Source organism: Tamandua tetradactyla, chromosome 6 (assembly GCF_023851605.1).
Source record: "Tamandua tetradactyla isolate mTamTet1 chromosome 6, mTamTet1.pri, whole genome shotgun sequence".
NCBI lineage: Eukaryota > Metazoa > Chordata > Mammalia > Pilosa > Myrmecophagidae > Tamandua > Tamandua tetradactyla.
In genome coordinates, this window is record NC_135332.1 from 161,049,374 (window position 1) to 161,068,278 (window position 18,905).

Genomic DNA, 18,905 nt, shown 5'->3' on the forward strand with positions numbered 1-18,905 from the left:
AAAACAGAAAAAATTTCACACATACCATACCTTTCACCCCTCCCATTCATTGATCACTAGCATTTCAATCTACCAAATTTATTTTGACATTTGTTCCCCCGTTATTTATTTTTAATCCATATGTTTTACTCAATTGTCCATAAGGTAGATAAAAGAAGCATCAGACACAAGGTTTTCACAATCAAATAGTCACGTTGTGAAAGCTTTATCATTATACAATCATCTTCAAGAAACATGGCTACTGGAACACAGCTCTACATTTTCAGGCAGTTCCCTCCAGCCTCTCTGTTACACTTTAACTAAAAAGGTGATATCTATTTAATGCGTAAGAATAACCTCCAGGATAACTTCTCGACTCTGTTTGGAATCTCTCAGCCATTGACACTTAATTTTGTCTCATTTCTCTCTTCCCCCTGTCAGTCGAGAAGGTTTTCTCAATCCCTTGGTGCAGAGTCCCAGCTCATTTTAGGATTTCTGTCCCACGTTGCCAGAAAGGTCCACACCCTGGGAGTCATGTCCCATGTAGAGAGGGGAAGGGCAGTGAGTTTACTTGTCGAGTTGGCATAGAGAGAAAGGCCATAGCTGAACGTCATACTTTTCTTAGTACTAAAAAATGGAGCGGTTAGGTTAGTCTTTTTTTTTTTTTTTTTTAATGTTTTAACTGTTTTGCAAGGCTGAGGTAGTAATATTTCTCTGTCTGTGGTGTGGGTATAGTTGGGGTGGGGGTTGGCATACAGGGATAGAGAGGATCTGAGTTGGAAAATAGTGAGCAATTACACTCAAGGACCCTGAATCCAATCCTACAATGAATTTCCATGACTTACAATTCCTAAATTTATGTCTGAAAATACTCCTATTTTTAGTTAAATATTAGCAGCCTTCTAAGTGATGGCTAAAGTGTACTGAGACTCTGGTTTCAAAAGATCTTGGTTCATTTTCATACACCTCTATCTTGAAATAAAATCCCAAATGTAAACAATTCATTTCAGTCACTTTGTAAATCATTTTTCTGTGTTGATCCTTTCTCTGAATCTTTAGCCAAAACTTTATTTGGGATGGATTCCAGGCCAGGACAAAAATGTAAAATTCCATACTGCTCATTCTTTGATTACTTTGCCTTGAACTGAAATGGATACTTGGCAGTTAAGTCACTGGGAACTTGAAAGTTTCTGATTTGAGCTAGGCTCTTAAAAATAATCTAGTCTTGCCAACAAGTTTGACAATGAAGAAAATGAACTGAGCTCTCTTGGGGAGTTGCTCAAGGTCAAATGGCTTGGGTTATTGGCAGAATCAAAACTCAAGTTCAAGATTATGACTCTTAGAAAATGAAGCACTTGAGACTGCATTCCAAAACACTCTCTGTGAGTGACTTAGGACGGTTTTAAAGCAAGGAGGGAATGCAATACCATAGGGCCCTCTATTCTGACATATTGCTCCTGAGTCGGTGTAGCTCCTATGGGGTGTAACAAGAACATTTGCACTTCAAGCAGGCGATCTGGGTTCCAGTAAGAATTCTGACACTAGTGAATTATGTACTTTTACTAAACTTGTTTAACCCCTTCTCTTTTTTTTTTTTTTTAGCATTTTTTTTTATTAATTAAACTTGCTTAACTTCTTTAAGGGAAAGAGCACAAACCCACACAATCATGGTGGCCAATATATGCTGGTCCCTTTTATTCCTCCACTTGGGAATCATCAGCATTAACGGGAATAATATACATTAAATCACTAAGGACAGTGTCTGGAACACATCAAGGTTCAATACAACTACTTCTTAGTCTGAGAGGCCAGTCTTTGAGAGGCTGCTGAGTGCCAGGTAATGTGCTAAACATATCAGGGAGGTTTTCCTTCACTCAGACCCAAGACTGCCCACGTGCGCCCTTGTGCAGAGATGCTCGCGCCACAGAAGTTTGCCGCCCAAGGTGCAAACTCCACTTCTGGCTCCTTACAGCGCGAGCACCCCAACTGAACGGCGCGCTCGCCCGGCGTGACGTCAACCAGTGGGCAGGTTCGAGGGATGGGAGCGTTTGCTTCCGGGACTAAATGGGTTCACTTCCGGGGAAGCCGGCGTCACCGGTAGCGGGGCGTTCGGTCCTGGTAGGCCAGGCATGAAGATCACAAGGCAAAAACATGCCAAGAAACATCTCGGCTTCTTCCGTAACAATTTCGGAGTCCGGGAGCCGTACCAGATACTACTGGACGGCACGTTCTGTCAGGCGGCGCTGCGCGGCCGTATCCAGCTGCGAGAGCAGCTGCCCCGCTACCTCATGGGAGAGACGCAGCTGTGCACCACCAGGTAGGCCCGATGAGGAGCGCGCGGAGGGGCGGATGTGGTAGAGGGCGAGCTGCTGCTCACAGACGTTCACTCAGCAAACGCTGCCAGCCCAAGTGGAGCAAAGCGCCCCGCCTTCGGGGAGTAGACCGGGAATGGAAGCTCCAGAGAGTTCCTGAGAATACTTACGTGTAGTTATCTTGACAAATGAGAACGCGCGTCTTGTATTCAGATAGTACTGGCTTTGAATCCTCGACCCAGTCCTGCCAGTTCTGTGGTTTCGTGCAAGTTATTTAACAGATAATAACTATGAAAGTGCTGTAAGGGTCACACGAAGTATCGTGTATATAGAGCGTTTATCAGTCTCTTGACCCCTCTTTAAATGGTTGCTGTTGTTTGCATAACTTTTTCTACTTTATGCCAAAGTTTTTCAAACTTCACAACTGCCTGTTAGGTAGCATTTTCGATTCCCAGGAAAAGAAGTCAGGAGTCAAGATTGTTTATGCATTCTCCTGTTTTATTAAGGACCAGTCATACGCTAAGCACTGCTCCAGCCACTGAGGATAACTTGGTGAACAGGACAGACAAGTTCCCAGCTTTCACTGCCGGTCAAGTGCGTAAGGCAGACTGCAAATTTTGACTCCAGGTCAAATGTTTTCCCACTTCGTCAAAGCGTCCGAACACTTCGGATGGAACCTTTTTGGGATGGGAGGTAGAGAGGATGGAATCATTAGAGGTTTCATAGAGGAGATAACATTCCCCTCAGTTCAATCTTGAGGGGAAGGATTAATGACAAAAGAGATAAGTGACATTCCTTGTTTTGGAACCTTTTGAGCAAAGGTGTGAAATGCTTGGATAAGAGGTTAGAGCACAGAGTATAGTTAGAAATGAAACTGGGAAGAAGGCAAATTGAGTTTAGATCTTGAAGAACTACTATTGAGAAATTTAGGTTTATTTTTCATTGTAGACTGTTGACTTTTTTATAAAGTGAGACAAAAATTAAAGTGACTGGGTACCACTGTCCATGATTAACCACCGTTGACATGGTTATATTATCCATCCAAATCTGTATACTCACGCACACTCACACACACACATAAGAATGGATTCTTACTGTGTGTATTACATTAATGGCCTGCTTTTCTTATGTGGCATTACTCATGAACAGCTTGCCACATTTGATCAGAGTTTCCCAAGCAGTGTCTGGGTTACAGACATCCCCAACTTTTGATCACCTCAGCCTCTTAAGCAACCAGACAAGTCCTAAGATGGCTTATACCCCCGAGTTGCTTCTGACTACAAGTAGCTTGTCTACCTCTTTCTGTATACCACAGAAATACTAACATTTTAAATACAGTACTGTGATATAAAAAAAGGTTGAGAAGTACTGTATGAAATTATATTCTACAACATTTTTTCCTTCAGAATTCCTATGTTTTAACTTTGGGTATCTTTAAAACATATACAAAAGTAGGTTAGTGTAATAATAATCGTTACCCAGCTTTTGCAATAATTAACATGGCCAATCGTTTCATCTGTTCTTCCCCTTACTGTTGGGCTCTTTTAAAGCATACTATTCTGTCAATTCTTTTGGCTGCATCCAGAAAAGATAAAGATGTCTTTTTAAAAATCAGGATCCAAACAAGGTACATAAATTGCATCTGGTTTCTATTTCTCATAAGTCTTTTTTAACTCCAATAGCTCCCCCTTCCCTTTCTTTTTCTATTTATGTTTTTTAGATATTATGTCTTGTTTTGCAGAATGTCCTGTGTTTGGTATTTGGCTGATTGCATCCCCGTGAAGTCATTTAACAAGTCTCCTTATTTTCTCTATTTCCTGATCCACAAGTAGTTTCGTCTAGAGGGCCTAAAGCATATGTAGGTTTGAAGATATTAGCAGTTTAATTTGAGGAGTAGAGCACCAAAATGTTATAAGACCTGGTTTTTGTTTTAGAAAAGATATCTGCAGTAATGTGAGGGTCAAATTGGAGAAAGGTAAATTTGTTTTGTGGTTGTTTAGTCAAGAGATAATGGGATCCTGAATCTGTAAAGGAAAGCAGGAACCCAAGGGTTCTAGGAGAAGATATTACTGAGGTAGGTAACCAGCAACAGTGAGAAAGAAATCAAATATGATTTCAAATATCTACCCAGGGTGTCTGATAGGATAATTTCACAGAGATAGTAAACTCTGTAGAAGAGAAAGTTTGGAGGTGGAAAAGCAGAAAGTTTGATCTTAAAAATGGTGAATTTGAAGAGCTGATTACCAGACATACATAGGAAAATATTCAATAGGTAATTGGAAATTTGGAACTGAAGTCAAGATAGCGTTCTAGACTGGTTGTCAAAGAAAGCAAAATATCTTTTCTTTTTTCTTTTTAAGAGGGTGTTAAAGAGAAATGAGGCAAGGTAGCACTTGATAAGAACTGGGTAGGACTGAAGAAGCCTTTGAGTCAATAGTTCTGTTTTTTTTTTTTTTCCACTAGGAGGGAGGAAATGCTTGGGGAGCTTATTAAAATGCTAATTTCTGACTTTACCATAAAAAGTGTAGATTTTGGGAAGACATGCTATAAAATACTATATTTAATTTATACATGCTATAAATTAAATTATAATTTAATAAATAACTTTCTGATTGGGTAGTTTATAGATGACACTATGAGAACTATTGACTTATGTTAATATGAAAATGTAGAATAAAAGGAAATTGTCCAAATCGGAATTGAAGGGTTCAGGGAGAGCAACAAGTGGTCAAGAGAGCAGATTATGTATTCAGTATATACGTGTTTGAATCCTACTCCACCACACACTGGCTGTGCAGTACACTTTGGATAAGTTATACAACTGCCCTAACTTTTTGTTTTTTTAATGGTGATAATGATAGTTATAGAGTTTTGTGAGGATTGAACAATTTAATAGCACTTAATAAGTGTTCTGCAGAATTTTCGTTCAATCTTTGAAAAATATTTGTTGATACCTTATTTATTCAGGTGTTTAATTAATGACCCTCAACATCATGATTTCTTTCTAAGCAGTTTTGTTTTGGATAGTCATATATCATTTTCTGCTCTCATTCTTTAAGATTTGCTTACCCTTTGATTCTTTTCCTTTCATCCATAATTTAGGTTCTCAGATTTTGAAATGATGCTTATGTACTTATGTAAGCTGTTGTTTTCTTTGGTATTGGCAGAACAGGCTTTGTTCCCCATTTCTTAAAATCAGATTTTATAGATTCCTAATTACATCCTGTTGAATTTTATAAAAATATAGTATTGGAGTTCTTGGGTATGTATTGTTTGTTTGTGAGCAGCTCTAAATCTTTTACCAACTCATATATTAAATTATTTTATTCATTACTGAGTAAAATATTGTTCATTTGCCTAATACATTCTAATTAATCCATACCAATCAAAATATTTCAAACTTCCATTTTGAAATTCCTGCCCTGTAGAATCATTTGAGATGAGGAAACTGGGGAGAGAAAGGTTAAGTGACTAGATCCAGGGTCACACAGCTCATTATAAAGTCTCCAACCCTTACAGTAGTGGAGATGAGAATATATAGAGATGAGAATATATAGAGACTTTGAAAAAAATACTTTTTTTAATGACCTGTTGAGAATTTTTACTTTTCTGAACTGAAAATATCTTGGAAGTGTTGATTTTACTTGAAGTAGAATCTTATAGCACTTTGGTTAGGAGCAAGGGAACTGCTTGAATTCATATTTCAGCTCTACCATTTCTTAGTTTGAACTTGGGCATGTTACTTTAAAGCTTTTAGAATGGGGTTTTCCAAAATAAGGATAACTTTAGAGTAAGCTGCCTAACTTCACAGGGTTGTTTTGCAATTCAGTGAGAATTATATAAAGAGTAAACTAGCATGCTACCTGGCACACAGTAAGTGCTCAGTAAATTTTAGCTAGTGTTGCTTTTCTTTCTACTTGATGCGTGCATTTTCTTGGTCTTCTCTATTAAAAAGTGACAAGTCAATTTTTTAAAAGCTAATTTGTGACTGCCATGTGACAAATTCAGATTGTTTAAAAAAATGAATATTGTTTCTTCTTTATGTGAACAACTGAAATGCAATTGTGGGCCACTAATGAAATTTTTTTTCAGATGTGTATTAAAGGAGTTAGAAACACTGGGAAAGGACTTATATGGGGCAAAACTGATTGCACAAAAATGCCAAGTTCGAAATTGTCCTCATTTCAAGAATGCAGTGAGTGGATCAGAATGTCTGCTTTCCATGGTTGAAGAAGGAAATCCTCATCACTATTTTGTGGCAACACAGGTAATAATGTTTTTTAAATTACAAAGTAAACTTATCCATTTCTATAGTTAGAAAAAAATTAAAAATAAATTATAGACTAAAGGTGTGAAGGAAAATTAAGTAGAGCAAAGATTTTATATTCTCTATTCATGAATGTTTTTTCATGTTCATGTATTTCATACCATTTCTCAAAAAGGCATGGTTCATATTGTTTAAAACCTTACACCTGACATGGAATTGTTTTGAAACTTTTTATGACTGGGAGGCAGGAGAAGAGACACTCTCTCAGTGTTGACATTAATAAGTTCACATACATAGAAATTTGCTTAGATACACTTTTCGAATCATATACAGGTAGAGTCAGAACTGAGTCTAGCATCTGAGTCAGCTAATTCCTACTTCATTTCTATTCCTTCAACCTTTCAAGCATTCTTAACCCTGTCTGAAACATATCTTAGAGTAGAAACAAGAGGATCCACCTAATACATTCCCCTTTGCATTAGTTTATAATTTTTGGTCCTAGAATATTGGATAAATCCAGTTCACACCGTGCCACTTAAGAAGTGCTCTGTTTTTATGCTTCTCTTCCTTTTATCATAAAATACCCTATCAGTGAGACAAATTGTTTTAAAAAATGAAAACTGTGATCTTTATTTTTAGTAACCTTAAAGAATTTCTTATAAAGTTCTTAGAAACCTCTCTATTTTAAGGTGTCTTTAATTGAACCAAACATAATTCTGTTTTTCTTTTTAATAGGATCAGAATTTGTCTGTAAAAGTAAAGAAGAAGCCTGGAGTTCCTCTCATGTTTATTATTCAGAACACTATAGTCTTGGACAAACCTTCTCCCAAAACAATTGCCTTTGTTAAAGCTGTGGAGTCAGGTCAGCTTGTTTCAGTGCAGGAGAAACAAAGTATCAAGCAACTCAAAGAGGAACAAGGTATAGTGAAACACCCAGAACAGAGAAGAAGAAAAAAGCGCAAAAAAATAAGTGGCCCCAATCCTCTTAGCTGTTTGAAGAAAAAGAAGAAAGCACAGGATATAAATCCAGTTTCTGCTTCTGATAAGAAAAGAAAAAGAAAAAGAATCAGGAACCGATCTACCTCAAAAATACTTTCTGAGAAGCACAATGCGGAAGTATAATGAATCCTTTGGATACTTTTAAAGACTTTCCAATGTGAAAAATAAAGGTATACAAAAATTGTGGAAGTACTTATAATAAAAAACTAAACTTACTTTTGTAAGTGAATATGGACCCATAAGCCTCTGCTTAAAATGATCTGTAAAATAGAGTGTATGGGTTTAGGTGTGGAAGTATTTACTTTTCTGTTTCAGTGGTTTTGGGAGATTGTTTTTCAGTGTGTGTGACTTGGTGTGTCCTTTCTTTTCTCCCACTAAACTTTCTGTGCAGATAGTTAAAAATATTAAATATTGCTAAAAGGATGTGTCCAGTTCACAGGGGAAACCTTTTCACCCCTTCTAGTTGTAGAATATACCTTTATATTTCCATATAATGTGAATACATTGCTATCTATTGACCCATCCATTATCTCTTGACTTCTTATTAGAAAGAATGGAAATATTCGCTAGCTTTTACTCCTTCCCCTAATCTCCCTATATGTTAATATTTTAGTTTTTATACATTCCAAATTCAGTATTTTTCTTATTATGACCATAAACATTATTCACTGCTGATCCAAGTAGCATGTCATGATTACATTTATTTCTAATATTTTTTTTTAATCTTGCTTAATCATAACTCTGTTATGGGCTTCACAGTTTAATTTTCCATATAGCCATACCTATCAGATAATCAGATCGGTTTTTTCCCTTTGGAAGATATTTCTCCTGGTATCCCCGCAACATTCAATATAGACAGGTTTTTTTGTCCAGCATGTCACACAGCTGTCTGGCACTTCCTCTTGTCCTTATCTGGGGAGTTCTACTCTTCCTCCCTTTGTTATAGTGGAGTATAGTTTTTTTGTGGTTTTTTTTTTTTTTTACATTTTTTATTGTGAAATATAACATACGAAAAAGCAGTAAATTTCATAGTACATTGTATTAAGTTATATAACAGAGATTTCAGAATTTGGTATGGGTTACAGTTCCCCATTTCCTTATCTTTTTGAGAAAGGGAATACAGGAAGTACATTTTTTGAGGTTCAGTGTATCTCTCTACCCTCATATTTGTTGCAATGATAATCCAGTAAGAATTCTTGGTTGAAAATCATTTCACTCAGTTTTTCTTGACTTGAGAACGACCTGCAAGGAGTTTATAAGGTGCTGGGGGGAGTTACCTTTTTTTTTTTATTTTACTTGTCCAACAGGGAGGATGCTTTTTCTTTTTCAAATCTGAATGTTAACTTCAATAGCAAGAATCACAAAATAGTCTTTTTATGATTGATTCATGACATCAGTCATGAGCATTCATGAGTATTATCTGAAAATATCTTGATTAGTCTAAGGGTCAATTAAGAATTGAATAATCAGGCTTGTCTTTTGTAGGCCATTACTCCCCAACTGTTTGAGTCATTGCTTGGGCCAAAATTAACAAGTTTTTGTATGGTAAGATTGAAGTGTAAATATGTTTGAAAAGTGTAAATCCAGTCAGTAGCTCCTGACTTGGCGCTTTCTTTGACATTTTAGAACAATGGGGGTTTTTTTTAATTTTTTTTTTTTTTTTTTTTTTTAAACATGGGCAGGCGCCAGGAATCTAACCCGGGTCCTCTGGCATGGGCAGGCAAGCATTCTTGCCTGCTGAGCCACCGTGGCCCACCTGGAACAATGGTTTTTAAGCTGAGCTTTTTCTGTGACATTTTAGAGCCGTGGTTCTTAATCTGTACCATCAAAGTATCATATTGGTAAGTCATGATACTTATGAAAAAGAACATTATGAATAAATTCTTACTAATGGCTAAAATAAATGACTTCTTAAATTTGACACAGTTCAAATTAATTCATACAAAAATGCTGTTCCCAGTTGAATTCAGTGATGCTCTTTTTTTATGGAAAGAGAAATTATAACTTCAACTACCCTGGGGAATAACACAAATGGTATCATCTGGCAAACTAGACTAGTGTTGGTGGGTTGTAATTTCACTTTAAATTCTATTTTAAGTTCTTGACAGAACTTTTTAATAACACAAGGAAAAAATTATTGAGAAAAAAATAATATAGTTCCTGTGAAGGAGGATAACATTTGTCAATAACAACAGGAATTGTTGCTGAGAAAGTGGTAAAGCAGGTGAAATCTACACTGAAGACGTATACATTTTAGGTTTTCCTTTTTTATTTTTAAACAAAATAAGGCTCATTTAGGCCTATTTGGTGCCTGTTAGTAGTGTCTGTGAACTGGAGAGCTGGAGAAACCTCCCTTTAAAAAATACCAGTTTTAAAATATTAAGACTTACAATTGCATTATAAAGTATTTTTAAATCTTAAAGCTGATATTTCATTTATATACTTTCCAAGTTAAATTCCTAGAAGATCTTTTAAGAATTTCATTAATTCTTGTACAATATTTTCATGGATATTGCCCTTACAGCACTACCCCACCCACCCCACCCAAAATAAAACCTACCTAAAATCCTTACCACTACTTTATTTCTTCATAAAATTTGAAAATTTGGGATTCCAGGGCCACATACCCATAGAAGAATATACACATGAATATAACCCAGCTTGTGGTTTTGGGTAAAAAGGTATTGATAAGACCTCTTATATTAGGGGATGGCTACTAGCATTGTTGGGGATAAAAGCGGAGTAGATGTACTTTCGAATTCTTTGAAACTTTGCCGTTCAGAAAAATGGTGTTTGTGAAGGACCATTATTTTACGAATACTTCCAAATATAGTGTGTGGAGTTGAGTACGGGCAGGATTCTGTATTCCTATATTTTTTTCACAGACCCACAGCTACTACTAAACCCCGTAAGTAGGTAAATTAAGGCTAGAAATGATTTCAGAACAATTCAGTTTCAAGGGTAAAATTATTTCCTTTTTCCCCCTATGCATATAGTTAAGAGATTATATTTTATGTCTGCACAGAGACATCAAGATAGCTGTGAATTGACAGGCTCAATAGTTTTTTAATATGTATAATGAATAGAGTTTGAATTATTTAACATGTTTTTTAAAATATGCCTTTTACTTTTACTGTAAATCTTTAATATTCTTAGTTTAAGTGTAAATGAAAAGAAGAAATATTACTTAGGATAACCCCATACACGGGTGCCTAGACTGAGCTTCAGAACTGATCTCCCACTGTCTTAAATCAGTGGTCTCCAAACATTTTGTCACACATCCTTACCTATAAAAAAAACTTGTGCATAATCTATAGTTTATATATGTTTGTGTGTTATGTCTATATGTTTATTGCTATGTATTTTAAAACATACTCAGAAGAAAACAAATTTTAAAGGATGATAAAGATAAATTATTTAAAAATGTTCACTCTTGAATGGCTCATCGGATCATTAGTATTTCAAGGCATACCAAGGCTTATCAATATTATTGGATGTGAATCTACTTTCAGGTAGTTTTTGTAATTCTTTTGTGTTAGTGCTGACTAGATCATTGGTTTTCCTTTATAATGTTGATGGCAGAATTTGTGATAGTACAATGTATTAATCCATAAATACCTGGTTAGATGAAAGTGAGTTCATGTCTGCTGGCTAAAAACCTAATTTGATTAACCACAAAGGAGAGTATAGCCTCTCTCCTTTAGTTTCTAGACCTAGCCTATTTCACAGACACAAAGCCTCTTAATTAAGGGAAGATGGTTCACTTGAAGAAGGATCCTAAAGCATTGCTAAAACCATTAAACTATAATGCTTTTCCCCCCAGGCCTTCCCCAAAGGAACCTGTTGCCATTCTCTACAGTTAATGTGTACAGGTGATTAGAAGTACTCAGACCTTTTGGAGATTACTAGACACTGGCTCTGAATTAATGCTAATTACTAGGGACTCAGGATGCCACTGGTCTGCCAAAGTGGGAGTCTATGTTAGTCTGGTGATTGCCCAAATTTGAATCTGTGGTTTTAGTTTGTCCATGAACCCATACTGATTTTTCCCCATTTCTAGGAGGTATAATTGTTGAAGACATACATGGCAACTGGCCATATCCCAGTGTTGTCTCTTTCTCATTTATGGATGAAGTGTCATTATTGTAGGAAGGGTCAAGTGAAAGCCATTGGAACATCCCTACTAGGATAGTAAGTTAAAATCAATAATGCATCATTGGAGGAATTGCAGCAGTGACTATCACCATCAAATACTGAAATGATGCAGGAATGTTGATTCTTATCGCATCTACATTTAACTCATCTATTTGGCCTGTACAGAAAGCATATGGATCTTGAAGAATGACTTTGAATGATTTAAAAATATATCAGGGGATGGCTTTTTTGCAGCAACTCTTCCAGTTGTAGTATCTTTGCTGGAACAAATCACAGACCCCAGCATCTGAATTGTAACTATTGGCTTGGAAAATGCTTTTGTTCATTTGTACTAATTTGATAGTACCACCAGAAGTAACTTGCTTTTCCCGAGCAGGGTTCAACAGTACACCTTCACAGTTTTGCTTCATGGTTATGTCAGCTCATCTGCTCTCAACCATAATACAATCCACAAAGATTTTGATTGTCTTGATATTCCACACAACCAATACACTGGCCTACTACATTAATGGCATTAAAATTGGATCTGATGAGCAGGAAGTAGCAAATACTGCAGATACCTTAGTAGGGCATATATGAACCAGAGGGTGGGAGATAAACCCCATGAAAAGTCAGGGGCCCACCATTTCAGCAAATTTCTGGGAGTCAGATAGTCGAAGCATATCAAAATAACTTATGAAAGGTGAAAGGTTATTGCACAACAGCCACTTACCATTCAAAAAAAAAAAAAGGCACAACAGCTTGTTTGGGCATTTTGAGTTTTAGACACCCCAAAATATGCTACATTTTAATATGCTACTTTGACCTAATTACTACATAACCCATAAGGCTGACAGATTTGAGGGAGTACTAGAGCAGCAGAAGGCTCTATAGCAAGTTCAAGCTGCAGTGCAAACTATTTTCTGCCCTGGCCACCAGATCCACGGATACTTGAAGTGTCTGTCGAAGTATGGAGCCTCTGGTACATAAAAGAATTATGGCATGGATATCAGGTTTTGGGGAAAATCCATGTCCTTTTCTGCAAGTAACTATTATCTTCCTGAAAAATAGCTACTGGCTTCTTATTGAGCTCTAATAGCGATTGAACACCTATCCATGGGACATCAAGTCACTAGGCAACCCTAAACTTACTATAATTAACTGGATGTTATCTGATCCATAAAGGTATAAAGTTGGCTATGTGCACCAAGTGGAAGTGGTATATAAAAGATTAAAAGTTTAAGCTAGTTCAGGATGTACAAGTAGGGTACATGAGCCAATAGCTCAAACTCCTTTGACATAACCCCTGCTGCATTACTTCTCTCCCTTAATTCAACCTATGGCCTGATGGAAATTTCCTATTGTCAATTAATTGAGTAGGAAAAAATCGAAGCCTGCTTCACAGATGTTTCTTCACCATATGCTGCCACCAACCAAGAGTTGATAGCTTCAACATTGTAGCCCCATTCACAGATGGCCTAGAAAGACAGCAATAAAGGAAAGGCTTCCTATTGGCAGAAGTTTGAACAGTATACTTGGTTGCCCACTTTGTTTAGATTGTGACATGGCCAGAAGTAGAGATCTGCCTTGAATTACGGGCAGTTGCTAATTGCTTGGCTGTATGGTTAGGGACTTGGAAAGAACAGGATTGTAAAACTGATGAGAAGGACATCTGGTGAAGAGGCTTGCAGATGCATCTTTCAGAGTGGCCACACACTGTGAAGAATTTGTATCCCATATGAATGATTAGCAATTAGCATTCATTGTAGAGGCTCTAAATAATGAAGTACACAAAACTGCACATTCAGTAGATGATAACCTCTTTTCCCAGTTACCTGAGTGCTTGCTTAATGGGCCCATGAACAAAGTGGTTATGTGCCAAGAATAGAAACTATACATATGCTCCAACCACAGAGCTAACCTAGCTACCACTATTGCTGAGTATACAACATACACATAGCAGAGACCAATTCTGAGCCCCTAATATTGCACCCTTCTTGGTGAAGGGAAGCAGATCAGCCAGCCACCTGGTAGCAGGTTGATTACCTAGGATCCCTTCTACATGGGTGGAGTAGAAATTTATCCTCAATTTAATAGAACTTATTTTATATATGCATTTGTCTTCTATAGTTGGTTGAATAGTGTCTGCCTAGAAGATATGTTCATGTCCTAACCCTAGTACTAGTGAATGTGATCTTATTTGAAAACAGCGTCTTTGAAAATATAATTAAGATAAGGATCTCAGGATGAGATCATTCCATCTTAGGGTGGGTCCTAAACCGCACTCTAAATGAGTAGGTCTTTATAAGAGAAACGAGAGGGGGATTTGGACACATAGAACAGAAAGTCATACATGGAAAAAGGCCTTGTGAAGACAGAGGCAGGAATTGGAGTTATCCTGCCACAAGCCAAGGCAGCCACCAAAAGCTGGAAAAGACAAGGAAGGATTCTCTGTGAGAGCCTTTGGAAGAGCATGGCCTGCCTGCCTCCAGAACGGTGAAAGAAGAAACTTGTGTTGCTTAAAGCTATCAAATTTGTGCTAATTGGTTGTGGTGGCCCTAGGAAACTAATGCTTCTTTTCTCATAATGCTTCTGATAGCAATACCATCCATGGACTTATGGAATGCCTTATTTGTTATCATAGTCCTCCACACAGTGTTGCTTCTGATCAAGGAACTTGTGGAATTAAATGGTCTTGCTATATACTTCATCACTTACACTGTCAGTTTGGAGGCAACCCATTGAAAAGATGGAGAATTTATCTTACAGAATGCTAATACAAGCTTTGAATCGGAGACCAATATATGGTTCTCTCTCTCTTAGTCAGAATACATGGAGCAGGAAATAAGATAATTTTTGCTTCCTGTCCCTCAAAACTTTGAACTCTATTGATTTGGAGGTCTCGGTTCCAGAAGAGGAATGTTTCTACTAGTAACACTAATAGTTCCATGGATATGATAGAAAGACTACCACCAGGTTATTTTCTTATGTTTTTTATGCTGAACCAACAGGCAATGAAGAGGATTACTCCTCTGGCTGAGGTGATTAATCCTCATTACCAAAAGTAAGTTGGGTTGCTGCTATAGGATGAGAGAGCAGGAAGGACTATTTCTGAAGTAAGAGTCTCTAGAATACCTATGTCTAATAGAAAAAGTTAATGTAAAACTGATACAAACAAAGTATAACAGAACAACTGTGAATTCACACTTCTTCAGGAATGAAGGCTTGTGTTATCTCACTAGCTAAAGAGCAAGGTGAGGTCCTGGATGAGGGTAAAGGAAACATGGGATGGGTTAATAGTTGGAAACTTTAATAAACCATTCTCAATAATGCATAGACCATCTAGTCAGAAGCTCAATAAGGAACTACAAGATTTTTTTTAAAACTTTTTTTATTAATTAAAAAAAAATTAACAAATATTTAAATATCATTCCATTCTACATATACAATCAGTAATTCTTAATATCATCACGTAGTTGCATATTCATCATTTCTTAGTACATCTGCATCGATTTAGAAAAAGAAATAAAGACAACAAAAAAAGAAATAAAATGATAATAGAGAAAAAAAAACTATACGTACCATACCCCTTACCCCTCGCTTTCATTTACCACTATTTCAAACTGAATTTATTTTAACATTTGTTCCCCCTATTATTTATTTTTATTCCATATGTTCTACTCTTCTGTTGATATAGTAGCTAAAAGGAGCATCAGACATAGGTTTTCACATTCACAGAGTCTCATTGTGAAAGCTATATCATTGTTCAATCATCATCAAGAAACATGGCTACTGGAACCCAGCACTACATTCTCAGGCAATTCCCTCCAGCCTCTCCACTACATCTTGAACAACAAGGTGCTATCTACTTAATGTGTAAGAATAACCTCCAGGATAACCTCTCGACTCTGTTTGGAATCTCTCAGCCATTGCCACTTTGTCTCATTTTACTCTTCCCCCTATTGGTCGAGAAGGTTCTCTCAATTCCTTGATGTTAATTCTCAGCTCATTCTAGGGTTTTTCTCAGTCCTTTGATGCTGAGTCTCAGCTCATTCCAGGATCTTTGTCCCAGTTGCCAGGAAGGTCCACACCCCTGGGGGTCATGTCCCACGCAGAGAGGGGGAGGGTGGTGAGACTGCTCATCATATTGGCTGGAGAGAGAGGCCACATCTGAGCAACGAAAGAGGCTCTCTTGGGAGTGACTCTTAGGCCTAAATTTTAAGTAAACTTGACCTAGCCTTTGTGGGGTTAAGTTTCATGTTAACAAACCCCAAGACTAGGGGCTCAGCCCATAGGGAATGGCTTTTAACAAGGGGAATTTAATAAGGTGCTAGTTTACAGTTCTAAGGCCAAGAAAATGTCCCTATCAAAACAAGTCTATAGAAATGTCCAATTTAAGGCATCCAGGGAAAGATACCTTGGTTCAAGAAGGCCGACAATGTTCAATGATCCTCTCTCAGTTGGTAGGGCACATGGTGAAGATGGCAGTGTGTACTGGCTTTCACGTGGCTCTACCAAATGGGACTCTCTCCAAAATGTTTCCTTTTTTGTTTTTAACATGGGCAGTCACCGGGAATCCAATCCAAGTCCTCTGGCATGGCAGGCAAGCATTTTTGCTTGCTGAGCCACCATGACCCACCCTGTTTCCTCTTTTAAAAGATCCCAGCAAGCAACTCCACCTTCAGTGGGTGGTGACATACCTCCACGGAAATCATCTAATCAAAAGTTACCACCCACAACTGGGTGGGCCACATCTTCATGGAAACAATCAAAATGCTCCCACCCAGCAATATTTAATGAGGATCAAAGGGCATGGCTTTTCTGGGGTCCACCACAGATTCAGACTGGCACAAGGATCTTTGATGATGAGGCAAAATTGCATTAGGGTAGGCCTTAATCCATATGACTGAGTCCTTATAAGTCAGAGGAAATTTGGACATAGTAAGAGAAGCCAGAAGTAGAAGGCAGAAGGACATCACCGTGTGACAGAGGATGGTCAGAAAGCTATCCCCAGGACACAAAAGATTTTAGAGAAAGCATGGCCTTACTAACACTTTGATTTTGGACTTCTAGCCTCCAAAATCATGAGCCAACAAATTCCTGCTGCTTAAGCCAACTGGTGTGTGATATTTCTTACAGCAGCCCTGGAAAACTAAGACAATTTTCGGTGTTGAGAAGTGGGGTGCAGGTATAATAAATACTTAAAAATGTGGAAGTGGTTTTGGAATAGAGGATAGAGGCTGGAAGAATTTTGAGGCATCTGATAGAAAAAGCCTAAACTGCTTGAAGTGAGCTGTAGAGAAAGATTTTGTTGGTGTTGTTATTTAAAAAATCATTTTAGGGGCGGGCCGCGGTGGCTCAGCGGGCAAAGTGCTTGCCTGCTATGCCGGAGGACCTCGGTTCGATTCCCGGCCCCAGCCCATGTAACAAAAACGGAGAAACAAAATACAATAAAACAAGAAAATGTTTCCCTTTCTTCCTCCCTTCCTTCCTTCTATCCTTCCTTCCTTCTCTCTGTCTTTCCTTTAAAAAAAAAAAAAAAAAAAAATCATTTTAGAGAATAAATTGTCATGAGTAGGATATTGGTAGAAATATAGATGTCAAAGGCACTTCTGGTGAGGCCTTAAGAAGGAACTACAAGATTTTAATGATGCACTGAACCATAATAAAGAATAAAAATATTCATAATTATTATAGACATAATTTCTATAACTGGTAACAAGGCCAGAGCTGCTATTTTTAATTTCCTTTTTCTACTACTGTGTTAGGTTATCTATTACTGCATAAAAACTTATCACAAAATTTAGCAGCTTGCAACAACAAGCATCTATTACTGCAAAAATACTGTGGGACAACAATTCAGCAGACCTATCAGACATGTATAGAATACTTCACACAACAAAACAGAAGACACATTCTTCTCAAGTCCACATGGATTATTCTCTAGGATAGACCACATGTTGGATCAAAAAACAAGTCTCAGTAAATTTTAAAATATTGAAATAATATAATGTATATTCTCTGACCACAATGGAATAAAGCTAGAAAAGAATAACAGAGGGAGAAATGGAAAACTCTCTATTATATGGAAATTAACATGCACTTACACAGCAATGAGTTAAGGAGAAAATTCGAAACAAAATTAGGAAATATCTTGAGATGAATGAAAATGAAAATACAACACACTGAAACTTATAGGATGCAGTGAAGGCAGTTCTGAGAGGGAAATTTATAGCTCTAAATGCTTGCATTAAAAAAGAAGAAAGACTTCAAATCAGAGACCTAACTTCAAAACTGGAAGAAATAGAGAAAGAGGAGCAAACTAAACCCAAAGCAAGCATAAAGAAGGAAATAACAAAGCACCATTTTTTGAAGAGACTTGTCTTTCCCAATCAAGAAGTCTTTGCCACCTTATCAAAAATCAGTTGGCCATAAAGGTAAGAGTTGATTTCTGAGCTCTCTATTTATTCCGTTGGTCTACATGATGTCCCTGTGCCAGGACCATGGTGTTTTGATTACCGTGGCCTTGTATAAGTTTTAAGATTGGGGAGTGTGAGTCCTCCAACTTCATTCTTCTTTTTCATGATGGCTTAAGCTATTCAGGGCCCTTAAACTTCCATAAAAAATGTGATGATTGGCTTTTCCATTTCTGCAAAGAAGGTATTAGAATTTTGATTGGGATTGCATTGACTCTATAAATTGCTTTGGGTAGTATTGACATCTTAAAGATATTTAGTCTTCTAACCCATGAGCATGAGATATCCTTACATTTATTTAAGATTTCTTTTGGCAATATTTTTTACTTTCCCGTGCACAAGTCCTTTATATCTTTGGTTAGATTTATTCCTAGATACTTGATTCTTTTGGTTGCTATTGTGAATGGAATTTTTTCCTTGATTTCATTTCTGTATTCGTTATTTGTATCTTGTTTTTAGTTTGTTCATTCTTAAAGGTTTGTTGATTTTATTGATCTTTTCAAAGAACCAAAGTTTTGGTTTTGTTGATTCTCTCTGTTTTGTTTTTTCTATCTCGTTTATCTCTCCCCTAGGTACTCCTACCTCACTCCACATAAAAAAATCAATTTAAAATGGATTGAAGACCTAAATATGAGAGATAAACTCTCAAACTCCTAGAAGAAGACATAATGAAGCATCTTCAGAATCTTGTGTTGGGCAATGGTTTCTTAGACATTAAACCCAAACCACAAGTAACAA

The 18,905-nt window shown here is 37.1% G+C and overlaps 1 protein-coding gene across 2 annotated transcripts; it reads left to right on the forward strand.

Annotated features, from left to right (window-relative positions):
- Positions 1 to 2,026: 2,026 nt before the first annotated feature.
- On the forward strand, positions 2,027 to 7,773 carry UTP23 (UTP23 small subunit processome component). Of its 2 annotated transcripts, none has more exons than XM_077167520.1 (3): positions 2,027 to 2,296; positions 6,384 to 6,558; positions 7,294 to 7,773. In XM_077167520.1, exons 1-3 carry the CDS (start codon positions 2,109 to 2,111, stop codon positions 7,678 to 7,680), a joined length of 750 nt encoding a protein of 249 aa, XP_077023635.1. In that variant the 5' UTR covers positions 2,027 to 2,108; the 3' UTR covers positions 7,681 to 7,773. The 2 variants fall into 2 exon arrangements, with proteins under 2 accessions (XP_077023635.1, XP_077023636.1); XM_077167521.1 differs by lacking the exon at positions 2,027 to 2,296 and adding an exon at positions 2,304 to 2,463.
- The last annotated feature ends 11,132 nt before the right edge of the window (positions 7,774 to 18,905 follow it).

Excerpts from the sequence above, each read along its gene's own strand:
- UTP23 (XM_077167520.1), top strand. The coding sequence starts at position 2,109 with ATGAAGATCACAAGGCAAAAACATGCCAAGAAACATCTCGGCTTCTTC. Across the intron at positions 2,297-6,383 it reads ACGCAGCTGTGCACCACCAG|ATGTGTATTAAAGGAGTTAG; the intron begins GTAGGCCCGATG and ends ATTTTTTTTCAG. Across the intron at positions 6,559-7,293 it reads ACTATTTTGTGGCAACACAG|GATCAGAATTTGTCTGTAAA; the intron begins GTAATAATGTTT and ends TCTTTTTAATAG.